Source organism: Anser cygnoides, chromosome 6 (assembly GCF_040182565.1).
Source record: "Anser cygnoides isolate HZ-2024a breed goose chromosome 6, Taihu_goose_T2T_genome, whole genome shotgun sequence".
Classification (NCBI taxonomy): domain Eukaryota; kingdom Metazoa; phylum Chordata; class Aves; order Anseriformes; family Anatidae; genus Anser; species Anser cygnoides.
The window spans coordinates 35,727,684-35,753,455 of record NC_089878.1 but is presented as its reverse complement, the minus strand read 5'-3'; the positions used below and the strand labels follow the sequence as shown (position 1 = coordinate 35,753,455).

General features: G+C 40.2%; 1 protein-coding gene across 10 annotated transcripts in view; it reads right to left on the bottom strand.

Annotated features, from left to right (window-relative positions):
* The window catches only part of THSD7B (thrombospondin type 1 domain containing 7B), a 518,195-nt gene that overhangs the window by 205,238 nt on the left and 287,185 nt on the right, over positions 1–25,772 (bottom strand). For all 10 annotated transcript variants that reach the window (XM_066999216.1, XM_066999215.1, XM_013186367.3 and 7 more), the window contains one exon: positions 2,306–3,083. In XM_066999216.1, coding sequence (XP_066855317.1) covers positions 2,306–3,083 — 778 coding nt within the window. The remainder of the gene's footprint in view (positions 1–2,305; positions 3,084–25,772) is intronic.

Sequence of the window (25,772 nt, the reverse complement as noted above, 5' to 3'; positions counted from 1 at the left end):
GGATCCCTAGGCCACATCTAGGGATATTTCTCTCTCTTCCCTTAGCTTCCTAGAAATTTAATTTGTATCTCTCATCGGTACTTACTCGACAGTGTTATTCTAAATAGGAAATCTCAGCCAGGAAAATGAAAAAGCACAAATAAAGCACTTCTTCCCAGTTTTACAGCAGACATTTGGCTGTCTGCCAAGCCCTGCTTCAGGGTTATGCAAATGCATTTACTCTTCTTTATCAGTAGCCAAAATATCATCACTCTTGTAAAGTGACATCTGCAAGATCTGATCCATTCTTCAGGTGAATGGCAGCAAATATGCTGCACAATGGAACAAGGAAGGCATTAACATGGGGTGTTTTTAGGGAGTTGTTGTCAGGGGTGTTTATCAGTGACACTAGAGCCCTGAAATTAAACACAGGTTGGATTTTATGATGGATTTTAGGTTTGGGTTTTAGGTTTCCAAGTTCAAGCTACGTGGCTACAAGTAATAACAAGGGGTTTTGTTTGTTTGTGTGTGTGTGGTTTGGTTTTAAAACAGATCTTTTATCCCCTATGGAATCTATGGATTTTCCTCTTGTATATTGGCTTACTAAGAAAAAAGGATGGGTTAGCCTCAGCTGAGACACAGCCCCAACAAAAAAGGTCTGACAGGACTGTAAAAAGTCTGCTAATGGAGCTGTATGCTCCCAAATAGGGGACTGGATCAGCTAAAAAGAAAGGAAGGAAAAGGAAGGAAAAAAGGATGAGGGAAGAAGACATCTTGATCACCGGTAGAGAAACTGAAATTTAACCTTCTGGGACCTTCTGCTCTGTCATCCAGAAGTTTAATGTATTACTCACACAGCAGTGAAATGAAGAGCAAAGTATGAAAACGGTGTCTTCCGTTCCCCATTCCTACAGCAAATGTACCACTGAGAGTGTGAGGGCTGAGACGGTGAAAGTTTAACAAGTCAGTATTCCCTATCCAGAGCCACTGATAAGGAATGAGATACAAGGCAGAAAAGCAGCTAACACATGTTAACGTACATAAACCTGCTGCGGATTTCACAGTACCATAAATCACAAGTAACTCCAGTAAAGTCAAGCAGCTACATGAGCATAAAATCTGTATATTTAGAATCAGCATATATTAGAGACTAGTAATAAAGTCAAGATGTTAGAAACTGCTGCAACAGTTCACAAATCTTGACTTTTTTCCAAGCAATAAAAAATATGTACTTTGCTACAGATGTAATAGGAGGAGGTAGCAAATAGGCTAGAATGTATATTTGCACCTCAGTGTGTGTGCAAAAACGTATCTGACATAAACAGGGGCAGCAACTTGGTCAAAAAATAACCCCTTATCTCTCCAATTTGAATTTGTGCAGGCACCAGGCGCTGTAGATTACCGAGAAAGATCGATTTCTGCAAAATTCAGGAGCAGGATTTTCCAAGAACTTCTAAGAAGTTCTTCAAAAATCTTACTTCTGACTTTCTCAGAACTCAATCAATTCCACAGTAATCTATAGCTCCTGGCATCTGCCCAAATTCAATCTAAAGTCAAATGGCAGAGCTCAGATAACTTACATTTAAATGCAAGAAATGGAGAGAATAAATCTTTCCATTATTTGCTGTACATTATTGTAACCTTCACACATGAATTACAGTAAGGCAACCTGTATAGACTACGGAAAAGCTGTTAGCTGTTTTGTTAGCTAAAACACATGAGGATAGAAATCAACAACCACCACCAAAGAAAGAAATGCAAGTCACGAATCTTGTATCAGTCTCACAAACATGAAGGCTCCTCAAAAGCAGGAGACAATCATGGCTTTGCTCACTGATCTATCTGTCCAAGAAATATCTTCTAGTAGATTTGCAAGTCCTTTTCAGGTTTACACTTCTCAATTTATTCAGTGTTGATTTGTAAGAACGAAGGAGTTTAAGCTGATGTTATTTTAGCCTCTTCAGCCAAATATACGCAGTAGGTGATTGAAAATGAAACCTTTCCGTGTTCAGCACCTCCCTCTCCTACAGTTACAGTAGGAAGTGATATGTATATAACTCCATTTCCTTGAGGTTTCCTCAAAACAACAAAAAACAGAAGAGAAATATTAAAAACATAAAATGAATTAAACAGTCACGAATCACAGAAGCATGCAAAATATTCCGGGGATGCTAGCTTCACAAGAAGGGAATTAAATCAAAAAGCAGACTGCAAAGAAAACACATAAAAATTTGCATTTAAAACTCGGAAAGGCAAGTACACTCGCGGTGTGGCCGTGAAAAGCAGCAGCATATAAAAGAAAGGACATCAAAGATGAGGCCCTTACCTCAGCACGACATTTTTGCCATCGCTCCTCACGCACCTGACCGGCCTGCTCTGATAACCGACCTGCACCTCCCGGGCGTGATGGTGGGCTTTACGGCCTTCGAGCCAGGACACGCTCGGCTCTCCAGAGTCCGCACCAAAATCCAGCACGGCTCTCCCAGCCATGCTCACGTCCTCATGATGGGGCAGCCTGCACTCGCCCCAGGGCCCCACCTTGAGGCTGTAGGTGTGCTCCTCCTCCCCGAGGGGACAGGCGGCCATTTCGCAGAGCCTTGACTCTGTCAGGTTGGGGCACGGGGCACCCCCGTACAGCGGGGGAGCGACAACGGCACGTGTCCGGTGCCTCATGGTCCTGGTGCAGCCCCCACCGCACTGGGACCAGGCGGAGAAGTCAGAGACGACGCAGTCCCGCGGGCACGGCACCAGGCAGGCCTGCTCGAGGGGCGGCCGGGGTGCGAGATGCTCGCAGATCTCACTGGCGACGGTGCTCCTGTTCAGCTTCTGGAGGCAGCGGGCGCTGCGGCGCTGCAGGCCGTGCTGTGCTGTGACGCAGGCCCCGGCCTCACCGCCGGGCACGCAGGTGCCCCATCCCGAAACCTCCCACTCAAACAGCTCCAGGTGCCAGTCGCAGACCTTAAAGCACCGCCGCTGGCTTTCGGGCTTCTCCTTCTGGTCGCAGTTCGCGTGGTGGGACGTCCAGCCCTCAGTGTGGGTGCACCAGACGGCCCGGCTGCGAGTGCCCCCCGAACCGCAGTCACCCACGCATCGGCCCCAGTGACCTGCAAAAGAAGAGGGTTGAGCCATGCCAGGCCAGAAATCTCACCCAACAACAGCAAAACCGTGCTCTGGAATCCATTACGAAGTGAACAACTGTCAGCTAGTCCCTAAAACTGGCTAAATGTTTGCGAAGGCCCACAACCCACATCTCCTCCCCATGTACTCACATCACAGGATGCCAACTGCTCCCCAACACTTGGAAAAAAATTTTGCCTTCCAATGGCCCACAACATCTCAAATTAAAGACAGGCCAGGCACATTTCTGCAGCAGTAAAATACCCCCCAAAGCCTGAGGAAATATGAATATTTAATTCCGCTTGTACAAATGAGTATAAAAAGGATCATAAAGGAACAATAATCTAATAGGAAAAGAAAGTCAAGTTAGATAAGAGGAAAACATTCTTAATAGAGCAATTAGTCAATGGAATAAACTGCTCTGGGAAGGAGCTGAATCATCATCTGTGGTGATAAAACGGTGAGGATAAATACTATGGAAATAAAAGCACACGCTTAATAGGAGTTCAAAATGGAGGAACTGCCTTTACATTACAGCGTAAATACTACAGAACAGGTCCCGCAGGGCGCTGCTTTGCGAGCCCAGCCCCATATAGCAGAAAAGGCTCCTCATGTGCTTCAACTTCTAAATTACCCTGGGAAGTACCTCGAGCAAGTCGTCCCTGTTTGCAGTACACGGCACTACAGATGAGGGCATAGCTAGTCATTCAGCAAGAGAAATGAAATCAAAATTAAACCCACGAATCTCATTTTCAGTTCTGGAGCACACTAACATACTTATGTAACTGTATGAATGTTATTTAAGGATTTGCAAGTGAACTTAAATCAGACAAGGCTAAATAGAAAGATTTTTGTCTAAAAATATTATTCCACAAAAATCCACCTAGAACACAAAATAATCTAAGGGCTATAAAGTATAGAATTGCTTTCAAAATGAGAAGAAAAAGTAGTGGAAAGCACTCAGACTGAATCTTAACATATTAAAGGGATTTTGATGATCGTGTCTCAAGAGGGTTTCATCTCATTCCTAAGTTTAAAAACTTTCCAGTACCCCGTAATGGAACCATTTCACTGGGTAAGAACGTTGCATATGTAATCCACACTTCAAAGTGCACTGCAACGAACAAAAACTTCTGTATTATTATTTTTTTCATAGCAGAAAATGAACTTATAATAAATAGATCAATTTATATTAAGAAATGTTACTCCAGACAAGTTTTTTTTAATTGATTTTTAAAACTACCAGAATCATTACATGCTTACACTAAGAAAACAAACACATAAAAACAAAACAGCCCCCATAATGGCTGCAATTATAACACCATGTATTTCATCTAGCTGATAATGCTTTTGTAGGTAAACCTGTTGTTTTTTTTCTTTATGGACAGAGAGGATTGAATCTTCCAGAATCAGGGCATTGATATTATGATAATAAATAAATAACTAAATGTCCTTTTATTTACCATAGTTAGTAAAAGAGGGAAAGTAAATACTTTGGGTATAACCAAGACACTCCTACAACACATCCTGCATGGGGACTTCGGAGCAATGCAGAAACATCAATACAAATCTTGAAGAACCTCACTGAGCTATCACTGTTGACTCTCCTCTGGCATCACCAGTCCTGACTGTACAGATTTTTAGTGACTAGAGGTTACTACAGATCTCCCCAGAGCTGCCTCAGGAGCTTTGGAGGCACGTGTGGAGCACAGTCAGGCCAGTCAGGTGGACGGCGATGCCACCTTTTGGTGCACCATCTGTTGCCAGTGCCCTGCAGCCCAACGGCTGTGATTACAAAGCAGAGACCCAGGAGATGTCCCTTTGGTGGCTGCTTTTCCTCCCTCATCCTCCAGGTTATGACTGCCACTCTATCCTGAGTCTGACACCTCCTCTTGTGGTCAAAAGGCAGCAAGCAAGATGGATTTTCAGAGTCATCGGGGTTTAGACAGCTCCAGCTTTTGATAAATCCAGTCTTCAGGCTATGTGAAAAGCCCTTGTCCCTTTTGTGTCTGTATTTCACACCAAAAGATATCAGTGCTAGGTAAGGACTCAGCAGTGACACATCTTGAATGGGAAAACACAGCAGCAAATTAAACTGTACACCACAAACTGTACTGTACTAATTATAGTTAGTTACCATTGACTTTCACTATAATTAAATGGGCTTAAAAACTGAAGATTAAAAAAAAAAAAAAGATTTTATGCTTTTGAAGTTCAGATACATGAAGAAGTCTATTGACAATTTGAATGTCTGTTCTTGATATGTCATTTTGACTTAAAAGACTACTCCAATAAAATGCCAAGATTCAAAAACAGTCATCAGATTATGTATATGCTGTCATCTTACTAAAAACAGGAGTTAAAAATCAAAAGTCAAGTACTAGGTGGCTTTACTGTATCGTGAGTTTATCTCAACACTTCTCTGAAGCAGCTTTACAAAGACAATTTCTTTTATTTTTTGATATCTGGACGTTTCAGTGCAGGAAATGTCTATTTTTTCACAAGTTTGTTTTTAAAGCCAAAATTCATGAGCAATATTGTTTCACTTCAGCTTAGTGCATAACAACGTTTTGCTCACAAATCGTTTGGAACACACTACGCCAATTTAGGATTTACTACTTACTTCTTAGGACAGGAGAATTTAAAATCTATATTCCTCTACATCAAAATACCACTAAAAAACTCCATATAGTAATAAAAAGCAGTTGAAGAAGGCTGGCCAAATTACACTCACCAAACGTACCACTACTCTTTCACCATTGCACAAAACTCATCTCTTTGGTACTGCTGCTTTCCTGGGTATTGCTCAAGAACTGTTCTGTGTAATAGCTACAGGTCTACCAGTCCCAACATTAACAGGATAGATAGATATGCAGCAGAAGCCTTAGGAAGAAGTGACCTTTACTTAATGTCAGATGTGAATTTAGAAAGAAAAATTACAAAAAAAAAGAAAGGACTCATAAGCAATTACATTATCATTAGACACATCACAATTTGCAATTATTCTCTGGCAAACATGCTAAAAATATAGCCCGTTAGACCACTCTTGGCATACCAAAAATAAGCATGAAAAAATAAGGGTGAAAAATCAGATGCAAATCCCATTACTGCAGATGTTTCTTCACTTCCGATGATCTCTTCAGGACACAGCAGTAAACTTATCCTCAATGTTTCATTGCTTAGTTGAATATCCTGTTCAGTAGCTTAACTGAGGATATAAATACCTCCCAGTCAATAGTCTGCTTTGTAATTAGTATTTAAGGTTTTTTTTTAGAGGAGCCACGTTAAATTTACACCTTCCTTGAAATAAATCTGAGTCAATTAGAAGGAACATCTCAGCAGAACATGAATAACAGTATTAACAATATTTTATTAAAAACTCACTGGAACTTATGCATCAAAGGCTAGAACTTTAAAAAGATGCATTACAATTCCCAGCCTTGAATGGGAGGCCACTGGTAATTAAAGCAGAAGACTAAATAAAATGAAATCTATTTCACGGTGAACAGCCTATGGAAAATACAAAAAGATGAAGACAAAACATAGACATTGTCCATCTCCTAACCACTGTAACCTAATCAAATAGTGGACAGACCCATGGTCTCACACCACCACCAAAAAGTAACATTTTTTGCCCATCTAGGAGCAAAGGCCTCCAAATTCAAGAAGGCGAATGTTCAAGAAAAGATGAAAACTGCAACAAAAATGTCCAAGACAAAACGAGTCTTGATGCTCCTCTAGAAACAGACCGCTGAAACCCAAGTGCAGTAAGAAAAAAAGTGTACGGCCACGTATGTGGCTGATGATTATGTTCTGTAAGCAACATCTCAGGAAGTCCGGGAAGAAAACTGAAGAGAAAGTCTATCAAATCACTATTTCCAAAAATAAAAAAAAAGGCAACAAAAAAAAGGACAAAAAAAAAAAGACATCCCACCACCTCATACAGGACATCTGTAACACTACGGGATGATAATGATATGATAGCAATTAATAAATTCAATCTTATGAAGAAAAAACACCACCTTGTTCTGTTGGCCATCTTTTATCCAACAGAAAGATAACCATATAATTAGCCCAAAGAGCTTCTCTAATGCGGTTAGAAGCAGCAATATAGCACTGCAATTATATTTTATTTCATGTAGTGGGCCCTGATTTGCTTTTCCTGCCTGCAAGACCTACCTACAATTATGCAATAATTATGTCTGAAAGGATACAGTAGCATCTGCTCTTTGACACACGGGTCACAAAAGCATAAGGCAAGCAGGCTATTCAGACAATAATTACATATTACAGACAAAATGAAACACAACTAAGTATCAAATCTCAAATAGATATCCCAATAAGAGTTGCTTAATAAGTATGTTATTGCTTAATAAGGACTGGTACAATAATTATGCTGTGTTTAATGTGACATTTAGCTTAATTGCAACCATTTCACCATCTGAGAATTCATTGAATAAGCATCTTCCACAATTATTCTGTCCCTGTAGCTATGTACTAATTTGCAAACTTAGGACACGATTAGCAATCAGTTAAGTAGAGTACTGTGTTAGCAATTTCTTTCTAACAGGCAACAGATATTTTCCAAGTCCCATCTGATACACAGAACATTGAAAGAACTCAAAAAAAAAAAAGACTAACAGTGGTATAGTCCTCCACATGAATTTCCTACATAAAAAAAAAACTTTGTCTTTTAGTTTAAGTATAAAGTTTAAGAGCAGTTGTTGTAGACCCTGCCAGTTTATATTTAAATAGAACATACTAATTCTTAGTGTAGATAAAGATCCCTGAGTATCAGAACAGAGAGGTGTGATGTCCTTAAAGCCTAGCTGAGGAATAACGCCACCAGATGCGATTGTAACCCCCCTTTCAAGAAAAATGTGTAATTTTTAATGTGACTTGGATGTATATTTATTTATCATGAGCCAAACTGTTAAAAATCTTACGAACTACCACATTTTCTCACCACTGAATTCATTTTAGGCATGATAAAAAGGCATTTGACAAAATGCCACAAAATATTTTTTTTAATTATTTCAACAAAGATCTTACTATGCTGATGAAAGTCACATCACTTGTATTTGTACTCTCTCCATGTCGGTGTATTCAGTCCACTTTCATCTTTTCTTGTAGAACGATGAGACTTAAATATTTGTGGCACAGACCTGCTCTGTACAGAGCCTGACACCAGACTTGATATGTTTAACTACTTTATACTACAAAGTAATATTAAGCAAAGCTATTGTTTGCATAACTGCCTACTTCCCTGCTTTCTGGAAGAGCCCTCCTGTATGCCTGCCCTGCATTGAATGCCACATTTCAACCAAAATACAGCTTTTCTTCCTCACCTGTACTTAACTATCTCAGTAGTTTTGCTATATATTATTAACAGCAATTCAGTAAAATGCTTTCTCTAACACTTCATATGAAAGATGCTATACAAAACAAGTCTATTGTAATATTTGCAATGTATCACACATGGCAGAGAAAATTCCTCTGATTCCTGTGATTAATTTTAAATATCTGCAGCACTTTTTTAAACTTTCATGACCTACACAAATGAGTACCTCAGCTGCTCAGTTATTCATCTTACTTACATCTGAATAAAAGCGAAGCTTAGTGACTTATAGCCAGGCAGCATTTTGTTCCAATTTTACATTTCAGGTTTTTGCCTTATTATCCACATGCGGTAACACTCAAGACACACTCCAGCAAGTAAGACATTGTACAGCAGAATGTAATGAACACTGTTGTTTATGAAAATTCAGTGATTTACTAACCCCTTGGCACTTGAAGGCAGGACTTCTCAATATTAAGCACTAATGTAAACTGTGTTAGCTGAGCTACTCAATCATGTGCCCACACCCTGGAGATAGCCCAAGGAAAAATATTCTTTTCTTTCAACTCTCAGCTTTTAAAGGAAAAAAAAAAAAAAAACACATTGCAATACATTACTGAAACACCCGTTCGACATATTTTGAGGGTTATGTGAAAACAGATATCTTGTCTTGGTAGCAACTGACATTAGGAGATGAGGTCATAATGTATATAAATGTAAGTATACTATAAAAACAAAAAGTATAAAGAGATGTTACTAGCAAATTACAACTACGTGTATTATACCGTGCATACAATTAAAAACATCTCAGTTCTGGATTAGAGAGTTGCAATAAAACTTTAACATTTTTAAAATTCTAAAGCATGAAAACCAATCCTTTTTAACCAAAATAATCTTAATAAGGTGTTTCTAAATGTAACCTTAACAGAAAGTGCAACTGAAAAATGTTTCTTCAGCTGCTCCACCTTGACTTTGAGGCTTACATTCCCCAAGGGGAACTGAGTCCTCCCTCTGAAAATGACCAAGAATCAATACAGCAGCGGTAATGCAGCATCTCCCACCCCACAGCCTGCACTACAAAGCTGCCTGGAGGCAATGCCTGCAAACAAACCCCTCCAGGGCTTCTCCCTAGCTGGGCTGCCAAGGCAAGGAAGGGCGAGCAGGCTCCTGCAGGGCAGCCCGGCAGGTCTGCCTAGCACTTGCAAGCACCAGCGCAGCTGCACAGGTTCAGGACAACCTGCACTGGTCACTGGCACCTCCTCCATGACTATATCTAAAACTTCTCTCCAGTCCATAGAAAGCACAATCTAAGAGGTCTATATGAGGTCTTCCCCTCACTGCCCTCCTCACAAACGGTCACTCCAAGTGGTTCTTCTGGCACGCAAAGCCCAGGCTTCATTCCAGATCCACCCTCTTACTAACAGCCCCGCGATGGGTAGGGCTGCTACAGAGGCAGCACACGGCTCTAGAAGAGGCCAGCCCATCCACATCTCCACAATAAACTTTGCCAAACAATTTAAAGATCAGCATCAGTGGGTTTCTACTGGAATCAAATCAGGAAATTCGCTGTCAATGTCTTATTGCTCTGAGACAGAGCCTCGGTGGAAAACAGCTGAGGAGGAAACACTGGCAGTGGTTCAACATCTGCATGGGATTCGAGCTCCGATACAAAGAGAATTCTTGTATTAGTTCTGCAATAATTCATTACTTGGCAAACACCAAAAATACTTCCATCCCTTCTTCTGAATTTTGACATCTGCATTTTCTAATTTTCTTATTCTTTCATGAAGCTTAAAGTATACTTGTTTTTTGAAATAATAACAAAGTTCTGATATTCAAAATGTTAAGAAAAAAAAAATCCACACAATTGTCTCATAGAAAGGAATTGTGAAAACACCGAACACACCAATCTGCATACCCGCAAAACCTTTCTGATGCTCTGCTGAAGTACCAGAATTTACTTCACATGTACATAAACACGGGAAATTGTGTATCTGTCTCCAGACATCATTTTAAGGGAGAAATGTATTTTTTCTCCTTGGCTTTGTGCCCTTCTCAAATTACATATTTTATGACCCACTACAGCACAGAAGTCATCATACTTTTTCAGATACTATATCGTATTTTTTCAATCACTAAGCCATGATAAAGGAACCAAAATGCAGCATTGGGCCCTGAGGTGCCACACTGGGTCAACCCATGCACGGAAGGCCGCGGTTACGAGCACGTCTGCCACCCAAAGAGGAAAATTCCTCATTTCCCCATTCCACAGCTGCAAAGCAGGTTAAATTCTGCTTGTTAATTCTGTTGGGGGATTGGGTTTTTTCTCCCTTGTAACAAAAAGTTCAACTGATGTTTTGTGGTAGTGTGAAACTCAGTTAATACATCAGGATGAGAACATACTTCAGCTGCATATTGAAAATCAGCAACAACAATGAAAATACAATATGTATTTATGCAGAAATACCTTCTCAACTGTATGGACCAGACAATCATTACTCTGAACAAGCTAGCATTATAGAAGAGCTATACAATGGGCAGGATTTCCCATGCTGCTCAAACTACTACTAATTAGTATTTCTGCAAAGATGGAGAACACTGATGGTAGCAATCCCAGGTGGTATAATTAAATCACAGAACAGCTGAGGTTGGAAGGGACCTCAGGAGATGATCTGGTCCAACCTCCCTGCTCAAGTAGGGCCCTATACAGCACATTACCTAGGGCTGTGTCCAGACAGCTTTTGAGTATCTCCAGGGAAGGAGACCTCTCTGGGCAACCTGTGCCACTGCTCACTCACCCTCGTGCAAAGAAGCTTTTCCTCATGTTCAGACAGAACTTCTTGTGTTGCAGTTTGTGCCCATTGCCTCGTCCTGTCGCTGGACACCACTGAGAAGAGTCTGGGCCCATCCTCTTGACACCCTCCCTTCAGATACTTATACACATTGATCAGATCCCCCCTGAGCCTTCTCTTATCCAGGCTGAACAGGCCCAGGTCCCTCAGCCTTTCCTCATGAGATACTCCAGTCCCTTCATCACACCCTAGCAGCTCCTTCCTCCAGTAGCTCCATGTCCCTCTGGTACCGGGGAGCCCAGAGCTGGACACAGCACTGCAGGTGAGGCCTCACCAGGGCTGAGGTGAGGGGCAGGATCACCTCCCTCAACCTGCTGGCAAAGCTCTTCCGAATGCACCTCAGGATGCCACTGGCCTTCTTGGCCACAAGGGCCCATCACCGGCTCATGGTCAACTTGTCCCCCAGGTCCTTCTCTGCAGAGCTCCTTTCCAGCAGGTCAGTGGCCAGCCTGTGCTGCTGGATGGGTTTATTCCTCCCCAGGTGCAGGACCCTGCACTTGCCTTTGTTGAACGTCAAGAGGTTCCTCTCTGCCCATCTCTCCAGCCTGTCGAGGTCCCTCTGAATGGCAGCATGGCACTCTGGGCTTCCAGCCACTCCTCCCAGCTCTGTGTCATCAGCAGACTTGCTGAGGAGGTACCCTACCCGTTATCCAAGTCACTGATGAATAAGCCGAACAATTCTGCATCCAGTATTGACCCCTGGGGGACACCGCTAGCTACAGGCCTCCAACTAGATTCTGTGCCACTGGGAGCTGCCACGCAGCCAGTTCTCAATCCATCTCACCACCACCTCATCCAGCCTGCACTTCCTGAGCTTGCCCATGAGGATGTCATGGGAGACAGTGTCAAAAGCCTTGCTGAAGTCCCGGGAGACAACATCCACTGCTCTCCCCTCGTCTCTCCAGCCAGTTGTCCCATCACAGAAAGCAATCGGGTTGGTTAAGCATGGTTAAGACATGGGAAAAGTGCTATTTTTAAATGTGCACAATTTTATAAAGACTGGACAGAGGTCATTATAGAACTATAAACCTTCCTTTCTAGTGGTCATTTTCCCTTTTTTTTTTTTAATTTACAGTCCACATTTAACTATCCACTTTTAATTAACTATTATTAAATTTCCATTACCCTTGACACCCTTCTTAAAGGCACCAAGTTCTAGGAAAAAAAAAATACTTCAGGAAAGTGCAATACTTAGAAAAAGCCGTGCAGGAATAAACAATTTAAACAGCTACACCAAAGTTTCAGAATGATAAGCATTCTCCAGCAATAAATCAATCTGCTCATCCAGTAGCTCTTCTAAGCACAGGCTGCTGTCAGGAAGAAGGGCTGAGCTTTGAGCAGCATCCAATCAATCTAAGAGGGCCAAAGTGCTTAAGTTTCCAGACACCATAAAACCAGGATGAAGAGCTTTAAGATTCAAGTGATTCAAGTGATTTTTACTTCAGGGAAGAGTGACAGACATATAGCAATAAATAAATAAATAAATAAATAAACACATCCCTAATAAGGAAAAACGAGGAGAGGGGAGGGGAGGGGAGAGGGAGGGGAGGGGAGAGGGAGGGAGGGGAGGAGGATAAGAAATACACTACTTTTCAAACTGAAGTAATTTCCTATCACATCATAAATTCAGCTTCTTGATTGCAAGGTCCAGGAGAACAGAATAACTAAAACACTCAAGTTTGCACTCAGGGAACATGATCACTTCGCCTTGTTCTGATTCACAGGTGTTAAGACTAGAAAAATCTTGGGACTCTTATGACAAGAATTACAAACTCTAAGCAAGCACAGCATATCTAGGTAGGTATGTCAAGAAAGAAATATGTCCCTCACATTCGGCGGCTGACTTTCCCAGGTATTGTTCCAAATGACTACACATGCAGGCGAGTGACAGCAAAGCACTGCCAGATTAAGATCACTGCATCAGGCTGGACCGAGATCTAGTTGGTTTTTTGTTGTTGTTTGTTTTAAACTAGCATTTTATATCTGCTCACTGCCTGGAGAGCAGGACATGGCACACAGCTACATCCAATCCAGAGAAACAGACCCTCTGCTGCAATGCTTCTCTGCAAACACACCTCCCATGCAAGAACAACAAAAGCTACACAGGGTAATAAAGCATTACAACATAAAGAGCAATTTTTTATTTGCTTGTTTGTTTTAATTTTGTTTTTTCTTTTCCAGTTCTTAGATTCCCTGGGGCAAAAGCCAGCAATGCTCTAAGTATAAACAGAGAAGAGAGTACTGTAGTGTTGGCCATAAATCTGCGTCAGTAAATTAACACGAGTCCAAGCCTTCTGAGCACTGCAGCGGGCAGAGTGTTAACCCAAGGTCCCAGGGTGGGAATAAGCACATTTAGGGGAAGGGAAAGGTTGTTGTTGGCTTGTTTGGTTTGGTTGGTTTTCTAATAACTACACTGCTGAAATAAAGAAACCTGAAAATAGAACTTCAGTTCCAAAGAGGATTTATTCAAACATCAAGTCATGCACCCAAATTATTCAGAGGTCAGAATACTACTACTGGCAGATTGCCTTTTCACAGATGTTTTGCTTATGTTATTCTGAATTTGTAGCAGTTACATATTTCTGAACAGTCTTCAGCTATCACTGAAAGTTTAACAGGCATGCACCTTTACGCACATTTTCAGAAACTTCAGCACAAGGTTACAACCAGGTCCTTGTAAATGTTTAAACATTTGAGAATATATACCCTGAGGATGACTTTGCTTAGCATACATCCATGTTTCCTGAAAACCACCGAAAGATGTGGCAGGGCGCATAGAGCACTCAGGAATTCTGCTCGGGCTGTTCAGTGTGCAGAGATGAACAAATCTTAACCTGGCAATCTGGCCACTGTTGCCATAAAAGATACCACGTTATGATTTTCTGAAGTAAAGGAATGGCAAGATGGAGAAGTATCAATTATGAGTGCACATCTGTTGTACGCATATTTTACGTCTGAACTTAAGCATCTGTTTTATCAACGTTAGCCCACACTTTGTAACCGAAGATGTTTAGAAACAAATGTTTTTACACTTTAGTAATCATTTAACAAGGCCTCAGAAAATGTAGCCCCTTAATAGATTTAATTAACAGGTTAACGATGTGCATAGCATGCACACTCTCAAAAGCAAAGATTTCCACATTATGCTTGTTTCTGTTTCACAGAAGCAGCTTTCTGTAGAATATCTGCGCTAATGTAATTACACATCTGGTACTTCTGCTGCTTTCAATTGTAGAGATATTTATAAACAGTGCTACTAATTTACACAAGAGTACCACCTAAATGTTCTAATTTTTTACACTACAAATAAAGATATTTGCATGAAAATACAACTGGAAGGATTTTTCTTTTGTAGCTCTGAGTGGTTCCAGTGAATACATAAAATAATCATTTATCCTGCAGAATAGATCTAAGATTTACACTATTGCCAGAACTGTCTGTGAAACCCGCACATACTAAGCACTCAAGTTCACCTTTATATAAAAGGGTCAAGTACAAGTTTTTAGACATTTTTAAATTAAATATCAGCACTGGTAATCACCTTTGTTCCACTGTGTCACCAACACAGCAAAACTAATGCTTTACAATATCATTTCTTGGTGAAGTTCATTCATCATCTTCATTGTAACTGGGAAATGATTGAAAAAAGAACAACTCAGAATAATGGAAATCCCGCAGTATCTTTACTGGTATTGTCAAGAAAATATAGTGTTTATTAATTTAAATATGCTTCCAAGAAGATCACAAGTTCAAAGATGATTCAAGAAGATAAAAAGCCATTCCTGCCTCAAGCTGCTTTCAGTTCAATTTAGGTCACATCTGGGTTCATCACAATAGCACCTGAAATCCCACAGTTTACTAAATATTGACAGAAGACGCTGCTCCTGTAAGTGTTTAATCAAATCAGCAGATGAGTCCCAAGTCCTGGAGGAGCATTACGAAAAGAGAAGCTATTATAAACAAACCTTTAAATACCTGTATGCTCAAGCTCAAAGCCTACCCACATGGGAGAAGATAAGCCAAGAAAAACACTCTTTTTCACTTAATATTTTAAGGCACATCTGATTAAGAAAAAGCTATTCGTTATTTGTTTAATAAAAGGAAAAGAATATGTGTACATGTGTGTAAATCTGCTACTCAATGTAAAAATCCATACACACTCATGCATATGCATACTGTTAGGAATTTACGTCCATCAAATTATCCCATTTCTCTCCCATTTTGGAATCAGTGTTCTCGTACTCCTTTGGTGCTACAGAATCTGTACCCGATGCATCAGAGGCGCGCAAAGTACCACGACTACCACGTCATGGAGTCAGACATACCACAGCCAGTTCCTCCTCCCTCTGAGAAGGCACTTCTGGTGTCTCGGAGGTCATGACAGAGGCTGTGGACGTGTGTGACAATTTGGTGATGGCAGACAACAGATAAAACACTCTTCAACTAATTTCTCCCCCACACACACAGTTATCCAGACAGGCAGAGCAGGGAGAGATCTGAGGGGACAAGGACATAAAAACATTCAACTAATACTCCTGAACCACAGATTTCAGAGGGGTTTGGGGTTGCTGCTTTTATATGAATGAGCTGTTTCCACATGAACCAGCTCATTAGCACATCCCAGCTGGTTCATTAGCCAGCACAAGGAGATTCACTATCGCCACAACAAATCGACAGCTACAGAAAGAGACTTCTTGAGAAACGGAGTGGGCTACCCGTCCTCCTCCAGAAAGAAATCCACCCCACAGTCTTCTCCCCAAGCAGATTTAAAGAACTGAAACTTCAGAGCAAACTTGGCATATCCATCCACAACCTCCAGCACTAAAAAGAGCTGCCTCACCCTCAACCAATGGAGACCGCCCAGCCGTATAAATCTGGTAGCTCTGCCAAGTAAGAAAATCTCTTTTTCCACTAAGGATACTAAAATAACTGCTATTAATTGAGTTTTCATTCCAGTGGGCATTCTTTAATTCAATCAAGCCACTTGGAAGTAGTCTATTAGAAATGCCTATTCCTTTCTTAGATTACCACAATAAACATTATTCAGAATATTCTGAAGTAAATAAAGCCCTTGGATTTGAAATCCTTTTAACGCTAAGCTATATATTTTATATATACAAATCAAAATGACTGTTGAATGGCAAAATCAATGAAGAAAAGGGAGCTAAGAAAAATGTAATCCGTATTAATTACATATTAAAAACATTTACAGTCTATCCTATCTGAAGTTTAGAAATTTAAGATATTCAACATCTTTGAAAACTGGCCTTAAATTACTTCAGTTCTTTCTCAGATGACGAATGATTTTTAGTTAGCAGCAGACCTCGATATTATTGCAGATATAAAGAAAATAAGGTCCAAAAAGAATAACACAATGCAGAAACAATTGGATCTGGACTAACGATGATTAGACCCTTAGGATTCCAATTATACTAACAATAATTAATTGGTTACACTCGTACCTAAGGTGTGCTTCCTCTTTGCCCAAGAACAAGATTTTAAACACAAGAAAAGCTTCACTGATGACCTGTTTTTCATCAGGCAGCCTTGTACATGCCCATTCAGATGTTCCCTCAGTGTCTTCCCCTCGGATCCTGCCCATGAGCTCTTCGCAGGCCTGTCACCCACCCGCAGCAGAGCTCCACACAAGGCACTGGTAACATGCTCTGTCACACGTTAATGCAGCAATTAGGTAGCAGTGAAAAGAACGTGATCAGAGAAAGCAAAAATTACGCAGGAGGCAGCAAGGGATGAGACTTATCAGGCAGGGATCCAACTCCTCCGTGGTGAAGTGCAGAAGGGGCAGCTGACCTCATACCTGAGGCCCTGAAAGTTTTAAGCACATCTTTTCCACTGCAACCCTACGGAAAACATATCCAAATAAAAAGTATCTGTTTAAGAAGTCATAAGTGAAGAAAAGAGAAAAGGCAGCCCCATGGAAAAATATACTCTAGCAAAGATACCAGCCATCTCTGTATTTAGAAAACATCCCCCCGTTACTGAGTATATCTGAAGTCAATTTACATAACAAAAGGACAAACTCTGGAAAAGCAAGGAAGCGAGAATTTACCTTACGAAACACCCACTTAAATTTTTACGAAGGATGGACCGTCTTTCTCAGTCAACGCACCTCTGTGGATTTGCATTCCCACAACTTCAGCCCGAAGTCCTATCGCTGCTGCAATTACACCAGGCAGAGGATCACATTCGCACCCAGCAGACGGAGCAGAGCACTGCACCAGAATGCTGATAGAAACACACGCGCCTGCTGTAGTGCAACATATTCAAATAGCTCATTCTCCAGAATAAATCAGCCTCAGACGTTCGTGTAAGTAGAAACACAGATGTGAGCCAAAGATACTTTGCATAAACCCTCTTAGTAAGATTCTTCCTACTTATTACGTGCTGCAGTGCCTTAGCAAAACAAGTCCTCCGGAGCTCTCTCTGACTGCAAGGTTCAGTATCTCAGGTACTGATTTGTTTTCTGCACTAGAAACTATGGCATTTCAAATAATTTCATTCCACGTGTAATAACTGAAGAACACTATGCATAACAAAGATACTTATGGTAGCAGCTGCTTTCATTTATTTTTTAAATACTAACTAATCAGAGCATTTTATAAACTCTTCCTCAGATTACAACTATATAAAGCCCTTCACAAGCTTCATATGTGGATAAACCCACCCATAACGACATGACTGTAAGGTATTTTACATTCATAATTTATTGGCAAACAGATTTTCCCCATCCAAATTTTAGAAGGGCTCAGAAGTACCTTTTTATGACCACCTAAAAAGACTCCTAAATCATGCAATTATAATGAAATTGTTTATATAAGCTACAATAAAATATTAATTCAGCATCAAGTACATAAATCAGCAACACACAGTAGTAACAACTGCAGATGTCAGCTGACCCTCCAGGATTACAGCATTCAACAGCTGGACTGTTGTATCAAGTCACTGGGTGCCAATCACATTGATAAAAGATGGGTGGTTTTACTGATCACGATGCATATGCTTCGCCCCAGGGAGGAAGAAGAACAGCTGCTACTTCCTGTAAAATCTTTCATATTTCCTTTCTTGAGGGAATTCAAACCTCAGCCAAATGAATTGGATGGGCAGGCAGGAGAATTCATTAATTTTTTCCTGTTTACTTTTATGTGCGCACTTTCTAGCTCAAGAAGAAAAACACTTTTACAAGACCAAATATTTTACCTACAACGTCCACGTTCTCAGCTCAGGGGGTTACCAGCAGCAGGACTTCCAGCCTTCGGTCACTCGATGTAAGCACTCATGGCACCATCTTCCCAAGGAGAAGACAGAGGGCCAAATTCTGGTCTCCATTATGCCAGGACCAATTCAAGGTGAGCAGAGTCACTCCACATTCCTACTCTGTCATCTAACTCTGTCCTACATTTTGGATGCTAAGCCAGTTGCTAAGTTTCCATGATGAACCTCAGTTTGCCAAGAAACACCTTAAGGAATGCCTTTGAATTTCTAAATGGGTATCAGACTGCTAAATAATTTCTAAGGTGTCACAGGAAGAAAGTCGGTATTGACTTGGACTCACTTCCAACTGATGCCTAATCCATATTACAATAATAATATAAATGATCACCGAGGAGTGGTTACCATTGTGGTCAGATCACATGGCAGACAGGCGAGCTCAACCAATAAGTAAACTGTGAGGGAGAATGGTAAATGTGCTGATTATGTAAATGTAACTGTTTGAAGTCAAAGATGTGGGCCTGTATTTCACTGATAAAATGAGTAAAATAGAAAGAGAGACTGTGTAAGCAATTAAATTTAACTTTTTAATCAATAAAAGGGAAACTGGGACCTAAATCCACTTTACAGGATTTAGGAATCAAAGCCTTCATGCGACTCAAAAACAGCCATGATGCCCATTTAACTAGAGGGAGACTTATCGTAAGACAAAAATGTCACATACTGTCTTGATACTGCACACAAGAGAGCCATCTATCACCAGATCACGATAACCTGGTGGTAATGATGCTCCTGATCTTTAGATCTGGATGGCAGTCTTTGTAAATAAAGCTGTGCCTGCAGCAATCTTGATGGCAGCATCTCACAAGAATTTGACAGATGAGCCCACCTGTCCTCGTTAATGCTCTGGATTTGCTTTTTGTAGTTCCACTACTTCTCGAAGGATTCCAGAAATAGGAAGCATGCTGTGCCATTGAACTCGCACTTCATTTAAAAAAAATCCAAGGTTGGCAGATCTTCGGTTGGTATCAAGGTGTTCACATTTGCACAGCATCCGTTCTTCCACCTTGTCTCAGAGGAGGAGGCAACCCAAGCCATCACAGTGTCCCCACACTGAGTTGGACAGTCTTTTTGGTTTCACTGCCACATGCCAAATACAGAGTCCTAAATTTTTCTCTCTCCCCATCACTTAGTTGTCCTGCGTTGCCACTCAAAGATGGCACAACCTGCCACCAAGCATCAACTCCTCTTCTTTGCAAAACTTGTCTAAAATGTCAGTGGGTTCTATAAATGCTGCTTATGCCAAACTTCTATTTTCTTTACGCACAACCTGAACTGTTGCTCAATATTTTACCTTTCAAGGACAGCAGTCACATCCATTCATTTGTTTCCTAAAGCACCATATAATGTAACAGTTTTAATAAAAGAACTAAACGCTTTTACTGAAGATATTTTCATACCTGAAAAGAAACTGAAAATATACATATAAGATGGGATAAGTATATAAATGCATGTACAAATGTATTTACTGATGTGAGAATAACTGGAATATGAATTTACTACACACATGTGAAGCTGCAATGGTCAGGCTTCGTTCTAAAAAGCACAAAATAACTGCCGTCTGCAATGATGCCTTTGATAGTTCACTAATTAATGATCAAGATAGCATTTGCTTCGGAATAATTTTATGCTTTCATATGGATATCTTATTTGATTATATTATCACAGACTGTAGAAGTTTATTAGGGCCAATCATTTCTTAATGCAATTAAAATCCCAAAGGAACAATATGAAGTAATTTCTATTGGTAGAAATGATGAGAGCTCATAACCAAAAGGGAGCCTACTAGTCTACAGCAATTATCCCAAAATATAAATTAAAACAAACACGCATGAATATTTCAATAGGTTTTCCTGAATACCTGAGTTAAAACAAGCGGTAGGTGCTAAAAGTTGCAGAATGAGCTATCTTTAGACTCCTTCGAGCTCCTCAAATATTCACCTCTTTGGGGAACAGATTATGCAGCCTTTTCCTCTTCCTGGATGAAATCACCCATTCTCAAAATAGCTCTCTGTGCTATCGCCTCTGCTTCCCAACCACGTTAACACAACACCTCTAATTCTTTGTCTTTCACAACACTGTGACACTTCCTATTAAAATGAGCCTAAAAAACCATTTCTCCACAGCACAAATAATTATTTGTTCTTTCACCCAAAGGTATTAACATGAAGATTGGAGGGTAAAAGCAATAAGGACTCTACATGAATGGATTCTATGTACATACATCTTATCCTCTTCTTTTATATAGTTTTTGAATACCTCTTACCTCCACCTCTGAGCTGGTAAAACAAATTATTCTGTTCCCAATTCTGTCATTCTCTCTCTCTATTGTCATCCTAAAGATGTTCCCTTTCTCTTTCTGCCCAGACAAGAGCCTTTCAGGTTTTAGTATGCTCTATACCCCAAGACCTGCTTAAGAAAAGTAATACATAGCACACTGATGGGTGCCAGAATATGATTTATTTCCTATTTCATACTTCCCCCACAGTTTACCCTGAGAACCTGAGTAATCACTGTGAGAATATCTTATCCTTGCCACTGTTTTAGTCCCATTTTCCCCCCTTAGAGCATCTTTTCATTTAACATCTTAACATTATAGTGTTCTAAAAATGTTAAATTTTGAGAAATAAATCTTTAGTAAGCCAATCTACATTGGATGGTTGTTTAAACAGCTGTTTCCAAACAACACAGACAGAATTCCACTGTTGCTTCCACCATTCACAACTTTTTAAGCATTTTGTAGTTCCATTAAGCGAGGTCCAGTAGCCAATATGCTGGACAAAACTTGGGGGGAAACTAACTAAAAAAAATACTACCTCTGAAGAAGATACCTCGCATTTCCTTTGCACCGACATCAGAACAAACACAGACCTCAGAAAATTGACTCTGCAGGAGGAAAAACAGATCAGGAAAACAAATCAGCTGCCACTGCCTAAGGTAAATAGTCTCTGTCTCTGGACTGCAACCCCAAGCTAATGGCCCCAGGCGTACAAAGCAGCACACTTCTGCTTGACTACGTGCACTAGGGGAGATTTTACACCAGCGACTGAGGACAGCTAGACATGGGCAGAGGCATTCAGGGAGCAAGGACAGCTTCACAGCCTTAAAATGCCCAATGGGAACCAAGAAACAGAATCAATAAAGAAGCAGAGTGGAAAAAGGTTGACTCCAATACAAATTGGCTTCCTCAGATCGTTCCTATGAATTACATAAGAGAAATTTCATAACTGTAAACTGTGACTGACAGTGAACTATTTTCCTAAGTACGCTTAATAGTACAGAAGATACGCGTTTCCTCTTGTGTCAATATTCCACTGTGATAGCTTTTCTCTCGAGGCTTAGAGAAATCCATCCTCCTCTAATCCTGTTTTCCAGTGACAACTTAAGAGCTGAAACGGCAACAATTCCCCATTTCCAGTGCTAATTCACAAATTGCACAGACTTTTTCCCCCCACTCTTCTATCAACAGTGCTCAATATCCAGCTGGAGCACAAGTTTGAACTGTTGAGCCCAGGGGCTTCGGGGGCCAAAGAGGTAGCGCAGATGGGTAGGAAGGGCAGGGAACCACTTCTTTTGAAATTATATGTTTGCTAATTTTTATTTCTGTTCTTTGAAAAGAATATTACAGTCTTCTTGGATCAATGCTGCTCAGTTCAAGGCAGTGATGGGGAACATCTCCACACCTGCTGGACACCCAAGACTGGGCACCTTAGATTTACAGAACAGCAGCTCACTGTCATTGGAAATATACAGAGTAAATATTAATTTCAGATAGTTCTGCTTGTCTGAAAAAGAACACCAAGAAGCAAAGGCTTACACCAGTAAATCAGTATTGCCTCTGTTTGGTACTGTATTTGAAACAGCTAGTAGCCCCTATGAGCCTTTGCACTTGTAACAGCCTCTGGAACAGCCACTTGTGCTGTTAATTACAACACTTGACAACTATGAACTGCAAGAAATTAGAATCTTATTTAATGATTAAAATGTTTCAGCACTAAAAAAAATAGCATATACATATACACGTACATGTAATCTGATGAGACCTAGAAACAGGATACACACTCTCGATCTTCATGTACCAGGTAATTCTGTTTGGCAGATACTTTAATGGCAGGTAAGGTACTTGTTTTTTTCTCGTAATGATTGGTGCCAAAACAGAATACTATTTCATCCCAAAATGGAATACTATACAGCCTGATTCAATGCCTGTCAAAGTCACTAGAATGCTTAGCTATATTTGCTCTGTATTTTTAGGATAAAAAAGAAAAGAAAATTCTATGCCAGCAGTATGACTCAAAGCCAATTAAACATTAGCACCTCAGGCATTTTCCTTCTGGTTTGATATGCAATTCCAAAAATGTAAGTTCAAAGGGAAGAGTTTCTTCAAGCCCACATTTGCCCAAATAACTTGTTCCCTATGAAATGGAAATCACTTTATCACCTCGTATTAGTGGGTGGTGTACAAACCAAAACAAACTAGTGTTTTCAAAAGGCAGAATATTATGTCTAAATGTCCTACATAGATATTCAGGAATTTGCATCTTACTATTGCCCTGCAATTTCACAGCACTTTTTTTCACGTATTTTCTGTGAACTGGCTTACGTGAGAGTGAAGATACATAAGGAGGAGCAATCACACATAACTTGCTTTTATTGGTGAAGTGTCACGACCTAGAGATGTGTCTGTAATACCTACTTGAGATATTAATGTAACATCAAAACACTACTGCTGACCTGATGGGGGTGGTATTCACACATTTGGATGGGCTGCAAGGGGCCCTAAAGGGAAAAGGTTAAGGTTCCCCCATTAATGGACTGCATCAACTATTGATGGTTTCTCCAGCAGCAAACAGAGCACCCAGGTCATGCCCACTCTTTTCCCCAGAGAAGCTTCCATTTCATCAACACAGACAGAGGTAAGGTCAAAGCTAGGCTTTCTGAAAACCCCTGGATTTTCCTGCTGTTTCAATAGGAATCTGTACCTTTAAGTCACTCCCAATTTAGGGCGGTATTTTAAAAAATATCTTGTAGGCATTAGGAGTATAAATCCTGTGCTTTTAAGGAGGGATATGCCATTAATTACCTGAGATGTTTTTAAGCCTTTAGCTGTCCCTGAAAAGTAAATGTTGAAATGTTCTTTTGGGCCACAAAATGCTGAAAACTGGGAAGATTCATAGGGATAGACAGGAAAAGACTTAATTCAACACAAGATAGAAAATCAGGTCAAAAAGTAAAAGCATGCACATGCCTTCATGTACTGCCTTCTTAGCCTTTCCACTGCTCATAAAAGTATTCACAGAACCAAGCACCAGATCACCTTGAATCTGGGTTTCAAATGCAATTTTCACCTCTGCTATTCTTCTGCTCTCCATCCACCCCCAATATTAAACTCTCAATTAAATAACACAGACTTCACCCACAGTCCATCCGTGGCAATGCCACTCTGTCTCTCTTTGCCCCTCAAAAAAAGCGTACTAAAATTCAAGCGTTTCTAAATACTACTGTTCCAATCTTGCAAGAAATATTATACCAATTGAAACTAACTGGATACACCAGAAAAATAAAATTCTTGGCTCACCAGCTTAAATCGATTCTTTCTTCTTCATATGTGTAATCTCTTAAGCCACATATCCAATACTTTTGCATGCCCTATAATGTGTTCATAAGACATACGCAGTAACTCATAACTCCTTCCTTGGTGTTCATGAAGTATGCTTCAGCGTAGAGTGCCAAGTATCTCATTTTAACTGAAAACCCAGGGAAAAAAAAGGTCCAGCATGTTCCTGTCAGCTATTAACTGACTGAAACTAAAGACCCCCCTGCTTGCCTCAAAAATAAAATTCAGCCATCCAAAATTTTCAATTTTCTTCACCTACTTCCTTTAGCTGAAAAAAGGACATAACATCATGCTTTCCAGCCTGCATGTTTGTTTCCTCTTGCCTGTTACCAACACTGCCTATTTCTGGTTTCCTCCAAGAAAATAATCACTAGAAAACACACCACCACCACATGGACTTTATCACTGGCTTTGTTGGATCCTCTCCTCTCTGACTCTGATGCAGAAAAAGTTATGAGGAGTTCCCCTTTCCGTGCCAAGGGAATAAATTCCTAGCAGACAAAAATTTGTCCTCAGCTATAGTAATGCAATTCCCAAAAGAGCAAACTCAGACTGAATTTGTAATGTATGCCATTCCCCTAAATTAAGAGACAGAAATTCCTTAAAAAATTTAACATTTATGAGAAAACAGTAGTTGTGTTGCTCAATTAAATTTATAGTTATAATAAGTCAAAATAAGGAAGTCACAAAATACTGTCTGATTCCTTGAATGCTGTCCAACTTTTCTGAATGCATGAAAAAATGACCACAGTCCCTTTTAATAAAGAAAATAAAAGTAATAAAATGAACACCATGCAACAGGAAATAACTCCATCCCCAGAAAGGGCTGATACACTGTGTTCATTTTCTTCTGATTTCAGTTGATTTCAAATTCTCTTGCAACGACAGGTGTCACAAGAGGAAACAGGAATTTTATTTTTTTAATTGGTCTTCTCATCCTAGAAGAAATTTTCAAAATGCAGAGAGTTTTGTCAAACAGCATTTTTATTTATTATACTTTCATCATTCAAGAAGGTCTTGAAATGTTACAAGGATCATTATTACATGACAAAGAGTGTTAGGCAAAGCTTTTCATCTTGGCTGCTATTAAATGTCCTTTTATTGCTACATCAATCAACTAAATGACTTTCAAAGTCTGGTGTAAAATAGCATGTTGGTAGAGCGGGCAAGGCAGGCAGTGGGTAAAATTGTAATCTGTGTACATCTGTGGACTTGATGGCTTATGTTGCTGTTGAAGCATTTTCTAAAACGTTCATTATTGCAATGACTAGAAAGCAAAATGTAAACAAGTAGGGGAAAACCAAACTACTACAAGAGGACTCAAAATAACAGAGCTGAAGAACTTTCGCGTATTTTAACTGTAGATATGGGGAAGAGTGGTAGACCAGAACAACCTAGGAACTAAACAGAACAAAATTATGGTGATGCTGATGGGAGAGAACAAATGAGAAGATCCAAGAAGGAGAGAAGATTCTAAGATTTTAGAAAATTTGGTAAGAAAACTTGGATTTTTATGTAACTTCTTCAGAGTTTTGATTCAAGAAACACTGTTATGGCTTTTCCATGCTAACGCCATGAC